A 21,737-nucleotide genomic window follows, 5' to 3' on the forward strand; every position below is an offset into this window, starting at 1 on the left:
ATAGCGTATTTGGTACTAGCTATAGTTTCAGGCCTCCACTGGGAGTCTTAACACAAATGTATATGGGGAACCTACTGAGTCATGACCTGAGTCATAGCACAAATCCCCAAAATGAAATCATCAGCTGCCAGGACATGCCTAAGTCACAAAGTGCCACAGCACATTAACCCACAGTGAATGTACCAGCACAATAATGTGAACAAATTGCCTAGACTGACACCATCCATGCAGCTTCATCAAGTTCTTAGGACTTGGACATGGGGTCCCCCTATGCCAACTGTCACCACACACTGGGCATCACGTATGGAAGTTTCCAGGTAGGGGGGAGCAGCCACCAGGGAGCCTGCCTGCTCTGCCCAAGGATGTCCCTTCCTGTGCCTGGCAAGGTCTCCAACATAAGGAGGCTGCAGGAGATGACAGAGGTCCTGAGCCCTGGGAGAGGAGGCACCTAGGACCCGTCTAACACCTAGGACCTCCCCAGCCCAGGCCCAACAATCAAATCAACAGTGCTCTTCTTCCTCACCACCAGACATCCCGGGCCTGTGGGTCTTGGGCAGAAAGCAATCAGGCTGAGAGCTCCCAGAGAAGCCAAGCCCAGGCCAGCTGGGCCCTCTGTGGACTTTCCCAACAGGGCTCACACCACTGCATCCTCATGATGTCAGCCAGCATAGTCAGAGTAGCTGGGGTGATGTCAGTGACCAAGGTGTTCCAGAGTGTTCTCCCCAGGCCTTAGCATCCCTCACTCCTTTTGCCATCAGCAGGGGTTCCTGCTGGCCTACCTTGTAGATATCAAAGCCAATGGCCAAGTTCTCGCCTTTGCCCTCCTGGCGGGTGGAGCGCTTGGGCCGCTGCTGGATACAGATCAGCACTTCATCTTCTGGCTTCTTGACCTCGAAGATGTACTGCAGAGTGGTGAAGGAGAGAGACATGCAGTGAGGCCACAGCAGAGCCAGGCTGAGCCAGCCACTTTGAGCAACATGAGCCATGGTTCCTCGTCTATGGCATGGGCCTGCCAGTGCCTACACCAGCCCCTGTGTGAAGGCTTGGAGCCTGGCATGTAGTTGGTGCTCAATAAAGGCAACTGAGACCTGAGGACTAAACAGCTGCCATCACTGTGACCAAGGAAACTGCAGGGGAGGGGCTCTTGTGAGGAGCCCGGTTTGGCTGGGCCCTGAGCTACCTAGAAACGGGCGGGGCGGGGCTGTTGTGGAAACAAGAGTTTGATCCCCACCTCAGTCTAAAGTCTCTGACAGTCAGAGTTTCTTCACTGTCACCATCTGCAGGCCAGACTGTGAGGCTGGAGACTGACATGTCCACCCAACTCCACTGTACAGATGGGCATGCTGAGGTCCATGGATGCACAGGGATGTACCCCGGGTCATGCAGGAGCCCCCGGCAGGGCATGGGGTCCCCGGGAATGCCCACCTGTGGGTTCTGGAAGAAGGTGTCCTTGTGGTTGATGCAGCCACCACTGCGGTTCTTCTGTGGGTCCTCATGTTGCGTCCAGGCGCCGTGGAGCCGGGCCTCCTCCCATGTCTTGTGGATGCTCAGGTAGGACGTGTTGATCAGGCGGCATTTGATGATGTCCGTGAAGTACCGGCACACGTCCTCAAAGGTCATCCTGGGCGTGAGGAGGGGCTGAGTCGATGTCCCCGTCCTGTGACGCCCCCTTGTCCCGCGCGTCCCCCCATCTGCTCTGAACCACAGCCTCACAGGAGTGAGCTGGATATGGCACCACACAGACCCTTAACCTCCCTTTCGACCTCAGTTTCCTCATTTGTAAAATGCAAATGAATTTACCAACAATTGCTCGTCTCACAGAGCCAGTGTAGGGATTAAATAATGCAATAAGAGCACGCAGGACAACTTCTGACGGACCCAGCAGTTGGCGCTAGCTGGCTGTTACGACTATTAATATTAACTACTAATGAGGGACTGAAGGCGTAGCTCAGTGGTACAGCGCTTATCTCGTATTCACAAGGCCCCTAGGTTTGATCCCCAGCAGCACACACACACACACTAATGTGTAGCTCTGTACAGTTTATAAAGCCAGTTCCCATCCACTGTCCTGCACGGATGCCGAGAGGCCTGAATAAATGGTGGGTGCCCCATGGCAAGTGTGTGGCAATGGCCAGGGCTTTGCTACAGTCACTACATCCTGTGTGTACTTCAAGAGACTTACTGGGGTTAGGAGAGTTGCATGGAGCGTGAGCATGCACAAGAAGGGCATTATAGAAGGCAGCCCTTTTTACAGCTAGCCTTTTGGCTGTTCTCATTCAAGTGACCTGAGCCAGACTGGGCAACACTGATCATATCCACAGGAACCTTCAGTGAGGGCTGGCCCTTCTGCAGCTGCTCTACTGGAACCTGCAGGAGGAGTCCTTGCTGGGGTGCCAGGATCACTGCCATCTACCCCCGATCTGCTTGGGGGTTCTCATAGCATTGACCTCACACAGGGCACCTTGTACCCCCCCTACCCCGAGGAAGTGGTTAAGTCTCCAAATCAAATGTGCTGCTGCAGAACAGCACAGCCTGGCATGGTGACAAAACGAGTGCAGGTGGACAGACACAAGTGGAATGGATGCAGGGAAATGGACACGGGTGGGATGAGAACAGGGGAATGGACCCAAGGAGGTGGATGCAGACGAATGGATGCAAGCCTATTAGGCTACTGGGCTCTCCTGCTTGACACCCACGCCCCCCAACTCCTCTCTACCCTGAACTCACTTTTTTCACACTGGGCCTTCTCTCTCTGCTTGCCCACAAAGGCTGCACTGCACCCCAAGTCTCAGCTGAGCAGCTAGCTCCTCTTCCCTAGTTACTCTTGGCAATTAGACCACCAGCACACCATTGTGCTCAGGTCACTCCTCTCACCTGCTGGCACCATGACCTACTTGCCAAGGGCTCAACCTAGGTACCAGAGTAGTCCTGGGTCCACTCGCGCAAGCAGAGGGCACTTTCAGCCCAGCAGAAAAGGGCCATGACTGCCCAACTCATTTTACAGAGGAAAAAACTGAGGCTCAGACAGATGGCTTTACTTGTCCAAGGCCACACAGCAAGCTGAAAATGGGCTGTGCTAGGCCCCCTATATGACTCCCCACCAGATGCTCCCTGCTGGGCTCCAGGAAGCTCCTGTCAGTCCGGACCTTGAGGCATGAGCACACTCACCAGAACTCGCCATCGTCTTGCACAGTCACTCCCATCTTCTCCCGCTCACTTTTGCTCACTTTTTGCCACTCCTCTGAGCTGGGATGCGAGGAGAGAAAAGAGGAAGCAATTTGAGGAGGGGCCTACCAGGACCACCCCTAAGGGATAGCTCAGCGCCAGGCCACCCTCTGTGCAGTGTGGTTAGAGACACCTGGGTCACGCCCAGCTCCACTTGGAGAAGCCCATCTGCCCTGTTCCACAGGGAATTGTGGGCTGTCTGAAGCAAAGCTGCAGACCCAGAATGAGGGGATATGACCCTCATAGGAGGGTGCCCTCCTTTGCACAGAGCATCAGCCCCATTCACAGTCCTGCTGGCCTCCCTTCCTGCTCTCCTCCCCACCCACACCCCACACTGGCCTCTACAGGTCAGCTCACCCCAGCTCCAGGTCTCAGCCCTTGCAGAATCCACCACCCCCCACTCATGAAAATAAGTCTCCCTTCTTTTCCCAATGTCCTTTCCCCCAGAACCCTCAAGATGCAACCCAGTGTTGCCTCCTCCAGGAAGCCCCCCTGTCCTTGCCCAAACCCTCATGCCTGCACCCATCCCTGGGCCTCACGTGTCGCTCCAGGGCCCGTTCCACTCCCGTTCGCCCCAGGGGTTCCGCAGGCGGATCATGTCCAGCTTCTCCGACTTGAAGAAGGCCAGCAGGCCGTGGCCCAAGCGCACCTTGCGCACATCGGTGACAGCATACGCGTGGCCCTTCACCAGGCCGCATGCCAAGCGGGTCTCCATGTCAGCTGCTGTCATAGCCTGCGGGAGGACATGGGTGTTCAGAGAGGCAAGGCCACACCAGAACCCAAACCCAGGCACAGGGGCTACAACGAGGTGGGGGGCTGCAATGCCCCCTGCAGGGCTGGACTGGAACTTCAGCCCCACACAAAGGGAGCGCTTGCTTGCTGTGAAGGGGACAGAACTGTGCTCCCAGGCCTTTCCAAGTCCCAGGGGCCAGCAGTCTACACACAGGAAGCGACTTCCAGTGGGGCCAGCACAGGGGTGTGTTGGAACGGACCTCCCCTGGCTCATCTGATTGCTAAATATTCAGCAATTTCGAGAGCTGACTGTTAAAACATGGGTACCGGGAACTCGACCACTGTGGGGGTATTCACACCATCAAAATCAGCAAATGTGGGCTGGCAGAGTGCCTCAAGAGGTAGAGCACCTGCCTAGCAAGCGTGAGGCCCTGAGTTCAAACCCCAGTACCGCCAAAAAATAAATAAATAAAATAAAAAAGTCAGCAAATGCTACAAATCAGGGCTCTCCTGTTTCTAGGCACCACAGGGTTGGCTAAACCTGGGTTCAAATCCTGCCTTCACCGAGCCCAGCATTCTTATCTAAAACCTGAGCGATAAATGAAGCCAGATGATGCTCTGAGACCCCAGCCCCAGACCAGCCCGCCCCGGGGGATCCCTTCCCTCTTCCGCTACCTGCTTCGGGTTCTCACCTTGATGGAGGCGCTGATGAGGCCCCCCCGGCTGTGCACCTTCAGCACACGCTCAAAGAGCTGGTTCCTCTTGGTCTCGTCATTGATGAGGTCTCCCTCGGTCAGGTCGATGGGCTCAGAAACGCCGCCCGTGAAGTCCACCAGTGCGTCGGCTGTGTTGCCTCCATCCAGAGCCTGGTAACAGCCTGCCAGCCTGGGGAGCAACGTGGAAAGAATTCCCCGCTCATGCTCCTTGGCCAGTCTCAGTCCTTCACCTCACAGCAGAGAGTTTTGAAACTCAGAGAGGTCAAACAAACTGCTGTGGTCACACAGCCACCACTAGAGCCCACGCCTTGATCTGCAGGCCAAGATTTGTCTCAATGAACCCACACCATTCTGTGACTCAAATTTCCCTAGGCCTCGGTGTTCGATCTTTACAAATTAGCTGCCTGAAAACCTCGCAATTCTTTTCAAAAGCGTTAAAAGCTCTTATGTCTTTGGACACACCAATTCTGGATAAGTTCTAAAATTTACAATGATGAAAACCAGAAATATTCTAAATGTCCAGCAAAAGGGAATTGGCTTTAAACTAATGCTGCATCTGCACCCTGGAACATTAGGCAGTCATGGAACAAAAACACCAGAAAAGAATTCCTGTGCTAGGGAAAATGCTAGTGCGTGCTATGTTTGAAAAAGCAACACAGCTGGATGCCAATTATGTTTAAAAAATATTTACTTGCTGGGAAGGACAAATCATGTGAAATGTCTTGTTTCCTGGAAGCTGGGAGGGGCTTTAAAAATTTATTAAGCATCCACCCTGTGACAACATAGTAGTAAGTAGAAATGAGAGAAGAAAGATGGAAACAATACCATTTGTGTAATTTGACAATACATACCCATAAAACAGCAAGGCGGGATTTTAAGGACAACTACAAACAAAACTGCATTAAAGATGCTAAAAGTTGTCACTGGTGGGGAAAGGGGGGGGGGACACCAAAGGGGTGGCTGGAGCCACAGAGCTGGGAGGGGTCTTGAACCCACCACGATGATGCTTGTGGATGAACTCAGATTGCCCAAAGCAGGGAAAGAGAAGGTCTTCTGGATTTGCTATAACAGGCATGGGTTCGTTTTGTAATTTTAAAAGCAAATAAATGTTAAAAAAAAAAAAAAAAAAAAGAAAGAAAGAAGCATAAACTGTGGAAAATAGCTTCCGTATGTGTGGAAAACAGTTTGACAACTGCCTAGAAAGTTCGACACGGACCCACACAGGACCGAGCAATTGTACTACTAGACGTATCTTCAACAGTAAAGCAGAGACACAGACAGACGTTCGCACGCCCATGTTCACAGTAGCCTATTCACCACAGCCAAGAGGTGGAAGCGACCCAAGTGTCCATCAACCAAGGTGCAGTGGGTGTCACTGCACCACAAAGAATGGAAATTCTGATAGATGCCGCAACACGGCCGGACCTTGGAAATGTCATGCTAAGTGAAAGAAGGCAAACACAGACACAGAAGGACCGACACTGTGTGGGATCCCTCTTATACCTGTGCCTAGAATAGGAAAATTCAGAGAGAGAAAGCAGAACGGGGGTTCCCAGGGACTGGGGGGAGGGAAGAGGAGGTATGGTTCAGTGGGGAAAAACCTCTTTTGGAGCTGACGTGAGGTTTCGGGTGGATCTATTGGCCATTGTGGGCATTCATTACATGCTGCTGAATTGTAGCCTTACACGTGGTTAAAATGAGAAATACTGTGTCATGTGTCTTCTACCACAATAGAACTGTCAAAAAAACAAAACCAAGGGCTAGAGCTATAACTCAGTGGTAGAGTGCTGGCCCTACAAAACCCAAAACAAAACACAAATTTTAAAATCCCAAAAAAAACAAAACAAAAGAACAAAGAAGCAGGTCCTTCAGAGGGAGAAGAGCCACAGAGATGCAGTGGCCACTAGGGGACAGGCTTTGCTTTCTTAGGGTGAAAATGTGGTTTGGGGGGGTTTGTTTTTGTTTTTGTTTTTCTTTTCCCTTTCATGAGGACTTTAGACCTCTTGTGCTCACGTGCTCTCTTTCCTCCTCTCCTCTCTCTCCTCTCTCTTCTCTCTCATGCAAACATTCTCCAAGGGACAAATGGCCTGGGAAGAGGAAGCAGGGAGAGGCTCCCAGCAAGCTGGCTGGGCTGGTCTGAGCCCACTGGCACTCCTGCCCCAGAGCCCTCCACAGCTCAGCAGACCTTTGCTCCACCCATTCCGTGCCAAGCCCTTACTGGGCACTGGGACACAGGATCTGGTACACAGAGAAGGAGGTGTCAGCAAAGACAAGATGGAGGGACAATCAGTCTAGTGGACAGAGGATGAGAGGACAAGGGGAGGCCTGCAAGCAGGGAAGGCAGGCAACTGGCCCATCCTTGCCACCCAGGCCAGACCTCAGGTACTACAACCCCAGCAAAGGCCCCAGGTAGCTTCCCCATGACCATGAATGTGACTGTTGGCCCTGCCCCACTACTGCAGGACAACCCACTCTTCCCCTCACAGGGTCCAGGCCTCCACCCTGCTCAGTGCAGCCTAGCTGACCATACCATGGGACCTGGGCTCTGAGCACACTGTGTGCAATTACACCAGACCCTCACTTATCTGTGCCTGGAGCCCTGGCTAAGGAAAAAGCCACAGAGCCCAGCAGCAGCAGCACCCAGCATGGCCCCCCAGCCCAGCCACGGCCGCACCTACTTGGCATAGGCCTTCTCCACCAGAGCACACCAGAACTCGTTGCGGGAGTTGGAATGGCAGTAGATGAGCTGGTTGTTGACTGTGGGCAGCCGGTCATCAATGACCACGTCCACCCACTCCCCAAAGCGCCAGAAGTGGAAGTGGAAGATGCCAGCATAGGCGTCAGGCTTTTCGGGGTCCCACTCCTGCTCCTTCCAGTCTGGAATGACCTGCATAGAGAAAGTGGGGACAGGATGGGGACATGTTGAAAGGCGCTCCTGGCTCCTGAGGAAATGGGGCTGCGTGACTCCAGGGACTCAGAAAGGAAAGGAGTACTGGCTTCTGTCCCATCCCTGCCATGAACCCACGTGGGACTCTGTGAACCCCTCTGGTTCCCACCTCTGTGGGAGTTAGGGGTTCCCTTAGGCTCCTTCCAGCTGTATGGCTGTAAGATCCTGTGGGCTTCCCTCCTTTCCTTGTGCTTCCCTGTCTATACATGCCCACCCCAGCCACCCAGCCACCCAGGCCAGCCTCCTGGCTTTCCCTCTGTCATCCAAGCAGGGCTCACAGCTCTTGTTGTTGTTTTTGTTTTTAGTACTGGGAATTGAACCCAGGGCCTTGAGCATGGCTTCTACCACTTAAGCCATACCCCCAGCCTGTTCTGTGTTTTTGTTTTTGAGATGAGGTCTGATTACTTCTGCCCAAGTAGTCCCCAAATCGAGGTCCTTCTGCCTCTGCCTCTTGAGTAGCTACCATGTTCAGCTTTCTACATTCTTCTGGCATTTGTTTTGTTGTTTTGCAGTGCTGGGGCTCAAACCCAGGGCCTTGTGCATGCTAGGTAGATACTCTACCACTAAGCTATAGCCAAGCCCCCTGCGTTCTTCTGAAACCTGTCTCCTCTCCATCCCCCCAGACACCACCTGGCCCAAGTGACCCTCAGCCTTGCTCAGGGACACTGTAACAGCACCTGCAGTCACAGCTGCCTTTGCCCTACACAGAAGCAGACCAACCTGATGGTACTACTCCCTAATGTGCCCCCCAACCTCATTTCTCTAGTTCCCACAGCTACCCTCAGCCCTGCACCTGCTCCAGGACCTATGTGGGCAGCAGCTCCACAGCCAGCCAACTCCTACTCATCCTTAATATCTATCCTCCTCCTTCAGGAAGCCCTCCCTGACTCCAGACCAGGCCAGGGCCCTTACCTACTGGACTCATGGTCCTGCCACTTCTCTGAAATACTTAATATTTGCTGCATTAAATAAATGCCTGTGTGACTGTGTCGGTGTCTGATCCTATCACAGGGGCACCAGTTCTCTGAGGGCAAAGCCATATTGGTCTTGGTCACTGCTATATACTCAGTACCTCTTCAGGGCCTGGCAACAGTGTGTTGCCTGAGTTCATAGACATTGATTAGGACTTTAATCTATTACTTAATGGAGCATCTTGCAAATGCCAGCTTCTGTGCCTATGACCGCCACGGATTATCTCAGTTTAATTTTCACAATAACCCTATTAGTAGATTATTACTATCCAACCCTATTGACAGATGAGAAAACTCAGACTCAGAGGGCAAGTAATTTTTCCAGGGTCACCTATTCTGGCTGGCAAGTGACTCAAGTGGTAAGAGTGCCTGACTAGCAAGTGTGAAGCCCTGAGTTCAAACTCCAGTATGGCAACACACACACACACACACACACACACACACACACACACACACACACACACACACACACTCTTTGAACCAAACAAGGTCCCTGCCTTCAACAGGGCCTATCTGGTGATGATGCGGGTACACAGGAGACAAACAGGGTGTGGAGGAGAGGGAGCACAGGATGGGGGAGACGAGCCTATTCTGGAGCAGACACAGGTGCCCCCCCAAGCACACAAGAACAGGTAGAGATAATCTGGGCAGCAGGAGGCGGACAGGAGGGCGAACCCCTCACCCTTCCAGATCAAGGTGACTAGCTGGCCCTGCTGGGTATGGGACCACGTGTGGCTGAACTCCACCCAGACCATAGGCAGCTCCTTCTAGAAGAAAACCACCCCAAGTATAGAAGGCAGCCCTTGGGCAGGCGGGAAGAGCTGGACACACACTGGAAGCCTTCACCGTGGAGCAGAGCCAGGTGTCACCCCGCCTTGCGCACACTGGGGATGCTTTTGTTTACACATCTCTCACCATCAACAGGGTCCTGGCAAAGGGAAATGCTCCCTAGTGGGACATTTGAGACAAAGAAAATGAAAATGCAACTCCAGAGAGAAGCACTACTGCCACTAACGGAATCCTGCGAGGTGCCAAGCCTGAGCCAGGCCATTTACTGTGGCGTCCTTGGCCTTGTGACCAGCCTTGCAGGTGATGCTCAGAAAGGCCCTGGCAGAGGCTGCCCCTGGGCATGGGTGATGGAGACAGGGTTCAGATGTGAGCTTCATGGCTTGGCCCAGAGTCTGCAGCTTAGCTTGGCTCAATACCACTGGCATTGACTACTGCCTTTCCCCTACTCCTTACCTCCCTTTCCAATTAATTCTGTGTCTTTTTAAAGTAAGAACTCCCAGGTGGGCCTCCGCCTGACTCCTTGAACTGTCTTACCCACTTTACTTTCAAGACAGAATCCTGGGTCAAAAATGGCCCCATGCAGGGCCAGGTGGTCCTCCCCACTGCACAGATGGGAAGGCTGAGGTCCAGGAGAAGCAAAAAGTTACCCAAGGGCACAGTGATGGGACATCTCAAGCTATGACCAGAGACCCGGCCAACAGCCTCCACTAGGCCCAGCCCATGGCCTCCACTGCCACCTCCTCCCCTGTGGTCTGCTCTGAGTGCTCTGGACTGCATGGGGAGGGAGGAAGAAAGGCCCTTGCAGAGCACGGGAGGTACCCTGGGACCTCGGAAGGATCATTAGTTGACTCAAGGCTTGGACCTGAGTCCTCTGTGGCTCAAAAAGCAGCTAATGAAGCCCCAGGGTCTAGGGATCCAACACAAGTATGTTCAGGCCTACGACATCAAAATGATCCAAAGCAAGTCATCAGCCATAACTGGAAGGTCAAGAGGCCAACATTGGTCCTGCCTTTGCTCTCCATGTGGCACCAGGAGAGGTGAGCAAACAGCAGAGGAAGAGAAGTCTCTATTTGGAAATGAGTTCTAGCTGATAAATGAGGAAGAAATGATAATGTTGGGCCACCAATGCTTTGCAAGCACTGAAGAATGAGTGGTTTGAGAATATGGTCACCGATGGTCTCTCACACAAGAGACACAAAGACATTGCCTATGAACAGTCATGCCAAAAAACAATGGTACCTGACCATTTTCAAGCCTCTGGAGTCAAGTCCTCACTCACAGGAAATGCAGGGAACAGAGAGCAGGTTAAACCACACGGTGAGGGTACAGTCTACAAAGTACAGTCAGCAGGAAGTCCTATAGGACAAATGACCCAGTGTCTTCAGCAAACAAATTCCAAGGAAAAAAAGAAAAGAAGAAAAGGCAATCCCCCAATGGCAGTTGTGGACATTTGTTTAGACCTCATCCAAACACACAAACTATACAATGTACACATGTAAGTGGCACAAAGTGGAAATCAGAACACTCCTCCAGCATCTGACGATACAAGGTGAGCATCCCTAACTCAAAAATTAAAATCCAAAATCTGAAACTTTTTGAGCACTGCATGTAATGCTCAGAAAATGTTAGATTTCGGAACATTGTGGATTTTGAGATGAGGAATGCTCAACTGGTAAAAAGTAAATGCAAATACTCCCAAATACAAAAATCTCTGAAGTCTGAAACACTTTCGGTCCTAAGCATGTCACTTAAGGGACACTCCATCAGTACTAATGACTTGAAGATACTGATATTGTGGTTATTTTTTAATAAACCCTTACCTGCTAGAAACGTTTACGGATGAACTGCTGGGGGGTTGGTACGGGAGTGACTGGTCTGGCGATGACTGAAGGCTATTAGTGGAAAGGAGGAATACGGGGAGCTCACCAGACTCTAGTCTCTACTCTTGGGGTGTCTATCACTGAGGACATCACAGCCTGGCCTCCAGTGGAACCCGCAGGGTGGGCTCTGTTGATACTCTCGGTCCCATTCTTCAACACTTCCTCCTGTGGGCCCCTCGGAAACCTACCACGACCACCCACCACCATGTGATGCCCATGCTATCTCACCCCCTCCACAGGTGCCTAGCTCTGCCTGCACTGTCCCCTTGCCCTGTTCCTCAGGGGCCCTGAGCAGTTGGGCAGCCCCCTCCTAACTCCCCAGGCCTGATCTCTTTCCCCACTCACTGGGAGGTGCTTCCTGGGAGCAACGGCCAAGTTCAAGTGCTCCCCAGATCCCCAGAGCCAGCAAAGAGCCTGGCCCAGCACCAGGTCTTTCTGGGAGAAAACCCCTAATGCTGATCATAGTGAGGCTTGCTACCTTGAACACGCTACTCAATACCACATCACCCGCCTATGTGATGGCGACTGGCCCACCACTCTGAGCCTCAGTTCCTCATCTACCTACCCTATCTTCAGGACTGTCGTGAAAACTACAGTAGATGGCCTTGGAGGGTGTGCACAAGGAGCACCCTCCTTGTGCACGTCAATCTGGAAACCTCAGGGCAAGGAGAGGGCTGAGACCACCTGGACAATCTCCTTCCTAGAGGAGCAAGGAAAGCCGGAGGCCACCCACCTGTGTGCATGGGACCAGGAGGCCCTGGTTGGGCTGCCAGTGAGGAGGGTTATGTGGGATGTAGAGCCTCCCCTACAGGTCCTGGGAAGGGTCACAGAAGGGCCCTGCTGGGTGTGCTACAGAGCACACTGGTGTGGTTTTCCTGCGGACACTCATCCAGACCCAAAGGCTGATTTCTAGTCCCCCTGGGCCTGGGCTGTTTGAGAGAGGAGAGGGCCAAGGGTTCAGAGCCCAGGGAAGGTGCCATCGCTCAGACCCTATGTCTGAGCATGGGAAAGTGTATGTGCAGAATGGGGGATGGGGAGGGGGCTTTTCAGCTGTCTCTCTGCGACCCCGAGGTCCACTCCCAGCACTTCTGAGCAAGGCTGGGCTGTAGGGTAAGGGACTGCAGGGGGTTCCCATCACGTGAGGTGTGTGAGGTGAGGTAGAGGCCTTTCTAACACAGTCTTCAAACCTAGTGGGCTCTTGGTTGTGAGCATTTGAGATGCCTCTGGTCTCAGCTTCTGACTCCAGGAGACTCAGGTTCCCCCAGTCTCAGATGCGATGACTGGAAGAGGCTGAGAAGGCTATGTACTCTCCCCAAGTCCTTGGGAGAGCTGGGCCCTGTAAGCTCGCCACCTAGAGACCATGATGCTGATGCTCCTAGACCTCTAGCTCCCCCGCTACAGGGTGAGGACTAAATGTCAGCTTTGGACTGTCTGAGCCTGGTGATGGTGGAGGAGAATGCACTGTGCCTGCTCGGGGATAACAAAGCCAGACCTGGCACCTGAATATCCCTCCAGCCCACGCCATCTGGTGCCATCAGCACCAGCCTGCTATGTTGCCTCAGGCAACTGCCTTCACCTCTCTGAGCCTTCGGTTCCTGCTCAGTTAGCAGGTTCTACTAACCCCTCCTCAGAATGTAGAGTCCATGAGTGTACATCTCCAGTCACTGGAATGGTAACAGGACCACCAGAGGGGTGCCTGGGGTTCCAGCTTTGTGATGCTCAAGTGCTTTTCTAACTTTAGTTATTCAGCCTTCACAACGTCCTGTGAGGGAGGCAGGACGCCCCGAATGCCAGGCAGGAATCTTTCAGAGGCTGCCCAGGGCCTCATAGCTGGTCAGCGGCACAGCAGGACCAGAACCCTTCCTGCTATAAACGCTGGTGCTCTGCTGCTCTGGGAGGAGGCTTGGAAACAGTTTGCATCCTACAGTTGCTCATGGTTTCCATTTCTGCACTCTGGGGACAGAGCTGGGCCACTGCTGCTCTTCTGGGTGGGACAGTTGGATTTTTTTTTCCTGGAACCTCCTCCCAGAAACCCCTCCAGGACTAGCTGAGGGCAGTGGTTGGGGGCCAGGTTGGAGAGGGGTGTGGGGAGGAAGCAGAGACTCCTGAGCCACAGGGGTGCAGGCTGGGGTCTCTGGATGCTGTGAGGGAGATGCAGCTGTCAAAGGGAAGCTCCAGCCCAGCTGGAGACCCTGAAGCTGGGTCACTCCCAAACAAAACCACAAGTATGGCCTCTTCCATCTCTGGGAGGGAAGCAATCCTAGAGGAGCTTGGGCCCTTGGGTGCAGGGACACATCTCCCTACCCCATCCCAGGGGGCCAGTGTGGTTGGGGTCAAAGGTGAATGGGTTCAGAGCTTGTTCTATCCCTGCCCCTGGTTGGAGGCCTCCTCCTTTGGGCCTCCAGATGTCTCTGTCCAAAACTGAGTGAGTACAAGAGATGCTGAGGGGACAGAGCTATGAAGTGACAGTGGGGCACTAAGGTGATGTGACCTTGAGGCTCATCAGTGCGAATGTCAGTCTTATGCAGTCACGGATTTAACAATCCCAGAAGGGCAGGGCTGAAAGGGACTTCACAAAACTGGGCTGCTCCCTCTGGAAGGTCTGGGGCCCGGACAGGGTCAGGGGCTGTCTGAGCCAAGCCCTAGCCTGGCCCATCCTACCCCTAAGCCACTCCCATGTCCCATCTGCCTTTGCCTCACTAACCCATAGGGGAGAGATTGGAGACAGCATGGCCTCCACTGGGCACCTCACACCCCTGAAGGGAAATCAGGGGATCTGGGGAAACCCAGTCATGAGGTGAGGTCTGACCAGTCACTTGACTGCTTGGTCTCATCCCTGAAAGCCATGGAGACTGGGAGTGTGGAGAGCCAGGGAGGGCTGCTCAGAGCTGGGAGCATGGCGGGGAGGAGACCGCTCCAGTGGGGAGTGGTGAGCATGGAAGATGCATACCACCGAGGCAAGGGTACACAGCCTTTATTGGGAACACACAGCGGGCACAGCAGAGGCAGTTGGGACCCACAGAGCAGATAAGGTGGGAGGACAGGGAGTGTGGACCGAGAGGGTCCCCAGAGCTCCTGGGAGAGGTCAAGCAAAGAGGCAGAAGGGTCTGGCCTCTTCCAAGAGTCAGCGGAGACCCAGGTAGCAATGGCCACAGGCACCAGCCAGAACCATGAGTACCAAGGATCAGCACTCATACCCCAGCCAATAGCCCATCTACTGTGTCCCGGCTCCAGCACCTGCTTGCATGCCTCCAAGATGGGGGCCGCTAAGAGAGCTCCCATCCTCAGGTCTTGGGGCCTCTGCTCCCGGGGCCAATGGCTCTGGTGGCTCTGGTGGCTCTGCTGCAGAAGGGAAATGTTGTGAGATGTCTCTGCCCAAGGCCAAAACACAGGGCTGACTTTGAGACAGGGGTCAGGGCCCAGCTGAGGTGCCCTCGGCTGATGCCCGGCCCCTCCTCTAAGGGGGCCTCTCGACCTGTACAGTGTGAAGAGGAAACGAGGCTTAGGAAGAACTGATCCTACTGCTAACTGTACCTCAGTTGCCTTGTCAGTTTGGTGAGTCGGTTGTCACTGCTGACCTCAGAGGTCAGTGTCCTGTGTCGCACCCTGCCACCTCCAGCTGTCTTCAAACAATCAACCATCGTAACTGCCCCCCAAGCCTTCCCTACCCTCCCCCAGCTCCACCAGAGTGACCAGGAAATGAGAGACGCTGAGGCAGCAGGACAAAATGCTGACCAGTGAGCTGGAAAGGCCCGACTCCTCAGCAGAGACACCAGTGTCTCCTGCTTAGGACTCTGGGTCCCTCTATCCAGCGCTCCCAGGCAGAATACCCTTCACTAAACTGCCCCCACTCCACTCTACAGCCCTCGGTCTCCCAGCACAGGCAGGCTGGTGGGGGGGTGGGGGGGTAGTTCAACCAAGTTCATCTCAACCAAGCCTTTAAACAGTAGCAATTGCTCAACAGATAATCTAAAACGAGACCTGCCTTATATATCTTCCTTTACTGTCCACCCCTGAAGCTAATCCCCCAGGAACTGGGGTGGCTTACAGAGCCAGCGACCCCCCACTCCCAAATCAAGCCCTCATCCTGAGGACCTCTGGGCATCCTGGGACCACACCAGGCTGATGGCAGGTCTTTCTTGAGTATTCACCTCCTGACACAAGCAAAGGGCACTGTGGCCAGCAGGCAGCAAACACTTGCTGGGTTCCCCAGGGTGGCTGAGTCTGTCATCTTAGTCTTCCTGTCCCTGCAGGAAGTGTGATAGCTGGTTGCTTGGATCTCAGTCTCTCTTGTCCCTCTCTTGGTCTCTGCCAGTCTTTCCACTACAATGAAGCAGAGAAGGTGGGTGCCCATGGTCTGTCCATCTACCTACAGGGCCCTGACCAGGCCTCTGTCATCTACAGCAGCAGTGACAGTGACTAGTCCAGCTTCTAGATTATGGAGCCATGGAATCTTCCTTCTGTGAGCCGTGATACCTGCACAAGGAGAGGAAATGGGACTTGGTGGGGGCCTCTGGCCAAGCTGAGCACAGGCTGAGCAGCTAGAAGAATGTCCCCCAGAATTCATGGGAAGGAGGTCCAGGCAGTAGAGAGGGCAGGTGGGCCAGAGGAGGGGCAGCCGCAAGGTGCCCCATCACAGCTGGCTAAACACCACAGAGGCCTTGAGGTTGGCGGGCTCAACACCTTCCCCAAAAGTGATGAGGAAGTACATGACCTTGCGGATCTTGGCCAGATCCGACAGGCGCTCCCCGAACTCCAGGGCATCGGCCTCATTCCAATCCATGACATCTGAGTCTTCCTTGCGCCAGAAGATGGCAGCGGGGTCCAGCAGCTGGCGCGTCATGAGGTTGGTAAGGTCAGGTGTCCAGTTCTGCGAGGTGCCAGTGATGGTGACCTTGCCCGGCTTGTCCAGCAGGACGTTCCAGCGCTCAAACTGCAGCTTCTGCTGCTGGGTGAAGTCAAGGCGGTACACAGACTCAGTTGGCCACAGCAGCTTCTCACCATCCTGGCGCTTTCCCCCGCGCTGCTTCAGGCTTTCCACACGCAGCCTCATCTGCTTGGTCAGGTCCTGGTCCAGGACCAGTGGCATGTCCAGCTGCTGCTGCTGCTGTGCCCTGTCCTCCGCCATGGTCAAGTGCTGCTGCGGTTGCTGCTGCTCCCTCCAACGTCAAGGAACCAAGTGTACAGGAGCCTCAGATGCCAGGAGAAGAGGCCACTCTGAGGGCCCGCCTCCCCTGTCCCCCCCCTCGTCACCACTGGCCCTTCCCAGTGCCACTCAGTTCTCAAAATGGAGTGTGTGTCCCCAACTGCCTCCTCTCCCTTCCTCGCAGGAATGGAAACGCAGATGCTGCGGCAGGCAGGCAGGAGGGTGACGGGTTCCTTGGGGACCAGAGTGCTGATGTCAACTGCTGTGGCAACCACCTTGACTACCTGGCTGGGCTGGGAGCTGGCTTGTTTGAGGAGGGAGGGAGGGAAGGAAAAAGGGAGGGAATACTCTACAGGGCAGTGGGGAAGGAGGTGGGGAGCACGCACCTGCTGCAGACACCAGGGCAGGTGAGCGAGGACAGGACCAGACAGGGGCTGCCTGATTGCCTATCTGTAGTCATCCAAGCCAACTTGGGGCCATCTTGACCCTGCCCGCCCTCACTCTCCCATACTCAATCATTAAGGCCTGTAAGTCTCTTCCAGAATGCCCTGGGGAACCTTCCCCTCCATGTCCACGGCCAGGACCCAGCACAGCAGCCATCATCTCCCACCTGGACCTGAGGTTGACATCTTAATCACCACAGGATTTGGTGTCCTGAGTCCTTGGTGTGAAGGTCTCTGATGCAACCTGAGTCTTTCCATCATAGCTACCTCACAGGCTGCTGATTCCAGGGCAGTGCAATTTTTTTTTTTTTTGTGGGGTCTTGCACATCCTTGAGCCACGCCCCCAGCCCTTTTGTGTTTGAAACAAGGTTTCACTACTTTTTGCCTGGACTAGCCTGGAACTCCAATCCTCCTGCCTCTGCCTCCCGAGTAGCTGGGATTACAGATATGAGCCACCATGCCCAGCTCCAATACTATGTTTGAAGACCACCCACCGAGCTGAGTCTGGCTCTGGGCTTGCCTCATCCTACACTACACAGCCACAGGACCAGGTCTCGCTTCTGCCAACATGACACTATCCATTCCACCTGCATTGATCCTCTGCCTTCCCCAGGAAACCTGAAGCAGAGGAAGAATCTGACAAATGTCTCTATCCCCAGCGCCCAGTGGGAGGCAGGAGCCCAGCTAATATATGTGGACAAATGGCAGAACTGGAGAACATGACTGCAGATATGGGGCAAGGAGGGAGAGAAAGACTGCTGCCACAACATGCCACACACAGAGAAAAGAGCAGAGGCTAGGCCAAGATGTAATAACTGAAAACACTCTGAGGGTCTAGTGAGCCACCAGCACAGTCCACTGCTGGATGGAAGCCAAGCAAATCAGTGATCTCTTGGGTTTTGTAAACACTGGTGGGGGCACCAAGGAAGATAGGTACCTGGTCCTGTTAAAACAATACCTCGGGCTGCAGGTGTAGCAGCCCCCAGTGGGTTCTATCTATCAGACTTTTTGCCACTGTGACAAAATACCTGGGAAAAACAACCTAAAAGAGGAAGGATTTATTTTGGCTCATGGTTTCAGAGCTTTCAGGCCATGGTCAGCTGGCTCCATTACTTTGGGCCTGAGGCAAGACAAAATGTCATGGCAGAGGAAGCATGGGGCAGAAGCTGCTCGCCTCAGGGTGGCTGGAAAGCAGAAAGATGAACAGATGGGAGAGGGGAGGGAACAAGATATGCCCTTGAAGACACCCCCTAGTGACCTACTTCTTCCAACCAGGCTCACCTCCTAATGTTTCCATCACCTCCAATACTGCCATCGAACCCTGACTCTACCAATGGATTACCTCATGCATGGAGGCAGAGCTCTCTAGACCCAACTACTTCCAAATGCCCCCCCCTTGGAATACTGCTTGCATCAGGGACCAAACCTTCAATGAACCCTTTGGAGGCATCTCATACCCAAACCGTAACAGTGGTATACCACTTGCCTAGCATGAATGAGGCTCTGGGTTCAATTCCCAGTGCCACAAAAAGCAAAAGAATGAACTCATAAATAAATAAAACCACTTCAAGCCCTGGGGTCAGTTCTGGGGGCCGTTGGACCAACTTGAGAGAGATTTAGTTAAACTGCCTGACCACAGAACCTTTTCCTTTGCAGCTGGAGGGGCAGGGGACCTGGGGACAATGTAGCTGGGGAGCTATTTCTTCTTCCATGAAAAGGAGCAGCTTCTATCTTTCCCAGCACTAATATTTCTATGTTTGCTTAAAGGGTTGTGTGTGTGTGTGTGTGTGTGTGTGTGTGTGTGTGTGTGTGTGTATGTTGCTCTGGATTAAACCCAGGGCCTTTGCACATGCTAAGCAAATGCTCTATCCCTGAGCTACACCTCCAACTTGTTTGTTTAGTTTCTGTCTGAGATGTCTCCCACTAGACTTGAAGTCCTGAGAGGACAGGGACTGTGCCTATTTTATTTATCACTCTAAGCTAGCACATAGGAGGCCCTCAGAAATGCTGAGTAAGGAAGTGTGACTCAAGTGCTCGAGTGCCTGTTTTGTCAGTACAAAGCCCTGAGTTCAAACCCCAGTCTCACCAAAAAGAAAAAATATATAATAATAATAAAAATAAATAAATAAATGCATTTTAAGGGCTGGTGGAGTGGCTCAAATGGTAGAGTGCCTTCATGGCAAGAGTGAGACCCTGAGTTCAAACCACAGTGCTGTCAAAAAAAAAAAAAAAGAAGAAGAAGAAGAAATGCTGAGTGAGTTTCAGCAGAAATGCCAAATAATATACAAATGAACAACACTAACAAGAAAGCAGCTGAGCCCGGCGCTGGTGGCTCACACCTGTAATCCAAGCTACTTGGGAGGCTGAGATCAGGTGGTTCGAGGCCAGCCCAGGCAAATAGTTTGTGAGACCTTATGTCGAAAACACCCAGCTGGTGGAGTGGCTCAAGTGGTAGAGCTCCTGCCTAGCCAGAGTGAGGCCCTGAGTTCAAACCCCAGTACCACAAAAGGAATAGAAAAAAAGACAGCCGCTGATAGATGGGCATGGTCTCCAGGCCAACAACAAGAGGAAGCTGGGTAGGTGGGGCTAGAACATGGGGCACTGGGGGCACAGGGGCACAAAAGGAAGCTCAGGGACAGGTGTGTGCTGGAGTTGGGGAAGGAGCAGCAGCCTGGCAGGTGAGGCCAGAGATCCTCTGACTGGAAACCCAGAGTCAGGGAGAATAGTTCTAGGCCCCGGCTGTGGAGATGGGAACAAGTGACCTAGGGGGCTGAGGGTGAAAGCTGATGGAGATGAGACCAAGAACTGAGGCCAGGGTGATGGGGCAAGGGGCAGAGGGCAGGTGTTAGCCATGCACACCAGTGATCCCCAGGAATACAGTGGTTCTTGAAGGTGTCAGGCCCTTTGCGCCCAGGTGACAGTCCAGGATGGCAAAGCACACAGTCGTCTAGCAGTACAGTCTGCAAGCATACCAGGGGAAGGGGACCCCCTGCTTCTGGATCCTGAAGGATGGGGTCAGTTTCTACTGAGGAAGACCCAACTGGGCAGAGGGGTTTGCCCTTCAGGAGGTTGAGTGTGAATGACCTTGTGATGGACATCACAGACAGGCAGGGGCAGGCCAGTGGGGGAGGGGCAGGAGGAAGGTTGCATGCTGTGGCTGGATACAGGTTGAATCCAACCCACAGGTGTCCACAGACCTCTGCTCAGTGCCAGACACTTGGGAGAACCCGCCAAAGGCTGGACATAGAGAAAATTCGGGTGGGAAAAGCAGGCCCCATATCTGCATACCTGATTGCAAAATTATACATAAAAACAAACAAACAAAACCCTCCATAACCCCAAATGGAAGAAGACAGGAAGGAAATACAGAAGCCCCTAATCCTGGCTGTCCCTGGGCAGTGAAGGCCACTTAGACTTTTTGTATCTTTTTGAGTCTTTTGTCCCCAGGATGTACTGTGATGCAGACATGTTTAGTGCTCTGTTAATGTGTGTCAAATGAACTGCTTAGGAACTGAGGACCAGACCTGCTCACATTACAGGGTGGGGACAGAGCAGGAAATGATTGAAATGTAACTAAGAGGGAGCCTGGCCCTGCCCCAGCCCTGGCCACCCCAGCCCTGGCCACCCACAGCCTGGACTCTGACCACTTGCACACTTTCTTCCAGCCTGTGGGCCTGGCTGTTCCTCCCCAGTCTAGCACAGGGGGCTCAGGGCAGACAGCAGGCCTGTCTCCTGCTGGGGGTGGGAGGAAAGGGGCGCTACACCAGGTTCTGGGGAGGCAGCTCACACAGGACCCTGGGTCTGGTCTAAGCCAGGCCTGACAACAAGTGCTTGACCCAGCTGTCACATCCCGATTGCAGGTTCACAGAACTTGCCCACCTGAAGTCCACTGCCCTGCCTTTGGGGAACATGCATTGAGTCAGGGAGGGCCACCGCCATAAGGAACAGGTGCGGTGCTGGGGGTGCAGATGTGACTCCTTCATGCACAGGCTTGTCCTCCTCCCATGACCCTAGGGTCACTGGAAAGTCAGGTCTACACTGAAGTCAAAGAAGGAATGTAACTGGCTCCAGGTCAGTGACTAGCAAGGAAATCAGTTTGAATCAGTCCCAGGTCTGGCTGGCTTTTAATCCTATGCCTGCTAGCCCCAGGCCACCTCAAGGACTAGGAGTAAAGGAGTGACTTCCTGGAGGAGGGGCAGGTGTGACAGGTGTGTCCCAACACACACCTATAGTGGAGGCTCAACATCTGGGTTGGAAGCAGAGCTAAACACCCTGGCCCCTCCACTGCCCTTCCAGGGAGAAAACAGGGTGGGGCAGGGAGGCCCTGCAGGGCAACAGGCCCAGAAAGTGAGGGGTGACAACAAACAGGGCCCAGTCAGCAGGGATGTAAGGCACAGTAATGAGCTCCCCAGGGCCTCCTTCTGGGACCCAGGGACCGTCACCACAGCAGCACCCGGAGGCAGAGTGCAATTAGCCAAGAGCACCCAGCCCTGTCCCAGCCTCCTCAGGGACCCGAGCTACTGGGATCAGCTTGGGAGACCACCTGGGCCAGGGTCCCAGTCCCCCATAAGAGGAACATTCACCTGAGATAAAAACAGGCCTGCTGAAGGTGCCCAACACATGGGCAGGCTCTTGCCTAGAGCCCTGGGCCAGCTAGATGGGGAGCTGTGTGGGGCACCTGCACCAGGCTGGGGCAGGGTCATAGAGAGCCAGGTTCCTCCCTGCAAATGCATAGACAGCCCTGGTCAGGCTCTGGCCACCTGAGGCCTGGGAGGAGCAGGCAGCAAAGCCAGCTGTGGAGCTGACTGACAGCTCCACAACAACCGGGGCAGACCCTCTGCAGCGCTCTCTGTGCTGGCCCCACCAGGCTCCATGGCAAGCTGTACGC

The 21,737-nt window shown here is 53.8% G+C and overlaps 2 protein-coding genes across 3 annotated transcripts in view; both read right to left on the minus strand.

Moving 5' to 3' along the window:
• Capn5 (calpain 5) overlaps positions 1-21,737 on the minus strand; it is a 52,206-nt gene that overhangs the window by 6,460 nt on the left and 24,009 nt on the right. For both annotated transcript variants that reach the window (XM_074082495.1, XM_074082500.1), the window contains exons 4-9: positions 7,352-7,560; positions 4,650-4,842; positions 3,765-3,958; positions 3,169-3,246; positions 1,426-1,621; positions 780-902 (exon numbers count right to left, since the gene is read on the minus strand). In XM_074082495.1, coding sequence (XP_073938596.1) covers positions 780-902; positions 1,426-1,621; positions 3,169-3,246; positions 3,765-3,958; positions 4,650-4,842; positions 7,352-7,560 — 993 coding nt within the window. The remainder of the gene's footprint in view (positions 1-779; positions 903-1,425; positions 1,622-3,168; positions 3,247-3,764; positions 3,959-4,649; positions 4,843-7,351; positions 7,561-21,737) is intronic.
• Omp (olfactory marker protein) lies at positions 15,250-18,892 on the minus strand. Its single transcript, XM_074066099.1, has one exon. The coding sequence runs from the start codon at positions 16,386-16,388 to the stop codon at positions 15,894-15,896; it is 495 nt and encodes a 164-aa protein (XP_073922200.1). The 5' UTR covers positions 16,389-18,892; the 3' UTR covers positions 15,250-15,893.

Source organism: Castor canadensis, chromosome 1 (genome assembly GCF_047511655.1).
Source record: "Castor canadensis chromosome 1, mCasCan1.hap1v2, whole genome shotgun sequence".
Lineage (NCBI taxonomy): Eukaryota > Metazoa > Chordata > Mammalia > Rodentia > Castoridae > Castor > Castor canadensis.

What these genes read in the sequence shown, in the direction of transcription:
- Omp (XM_074066099.1), bottom strand. Translation starts at nt 16,388, where the DNA reads ATGGCGGAGGACAGGGCACAGCAGCAGCAGCAGCTGGACATGCCACTG.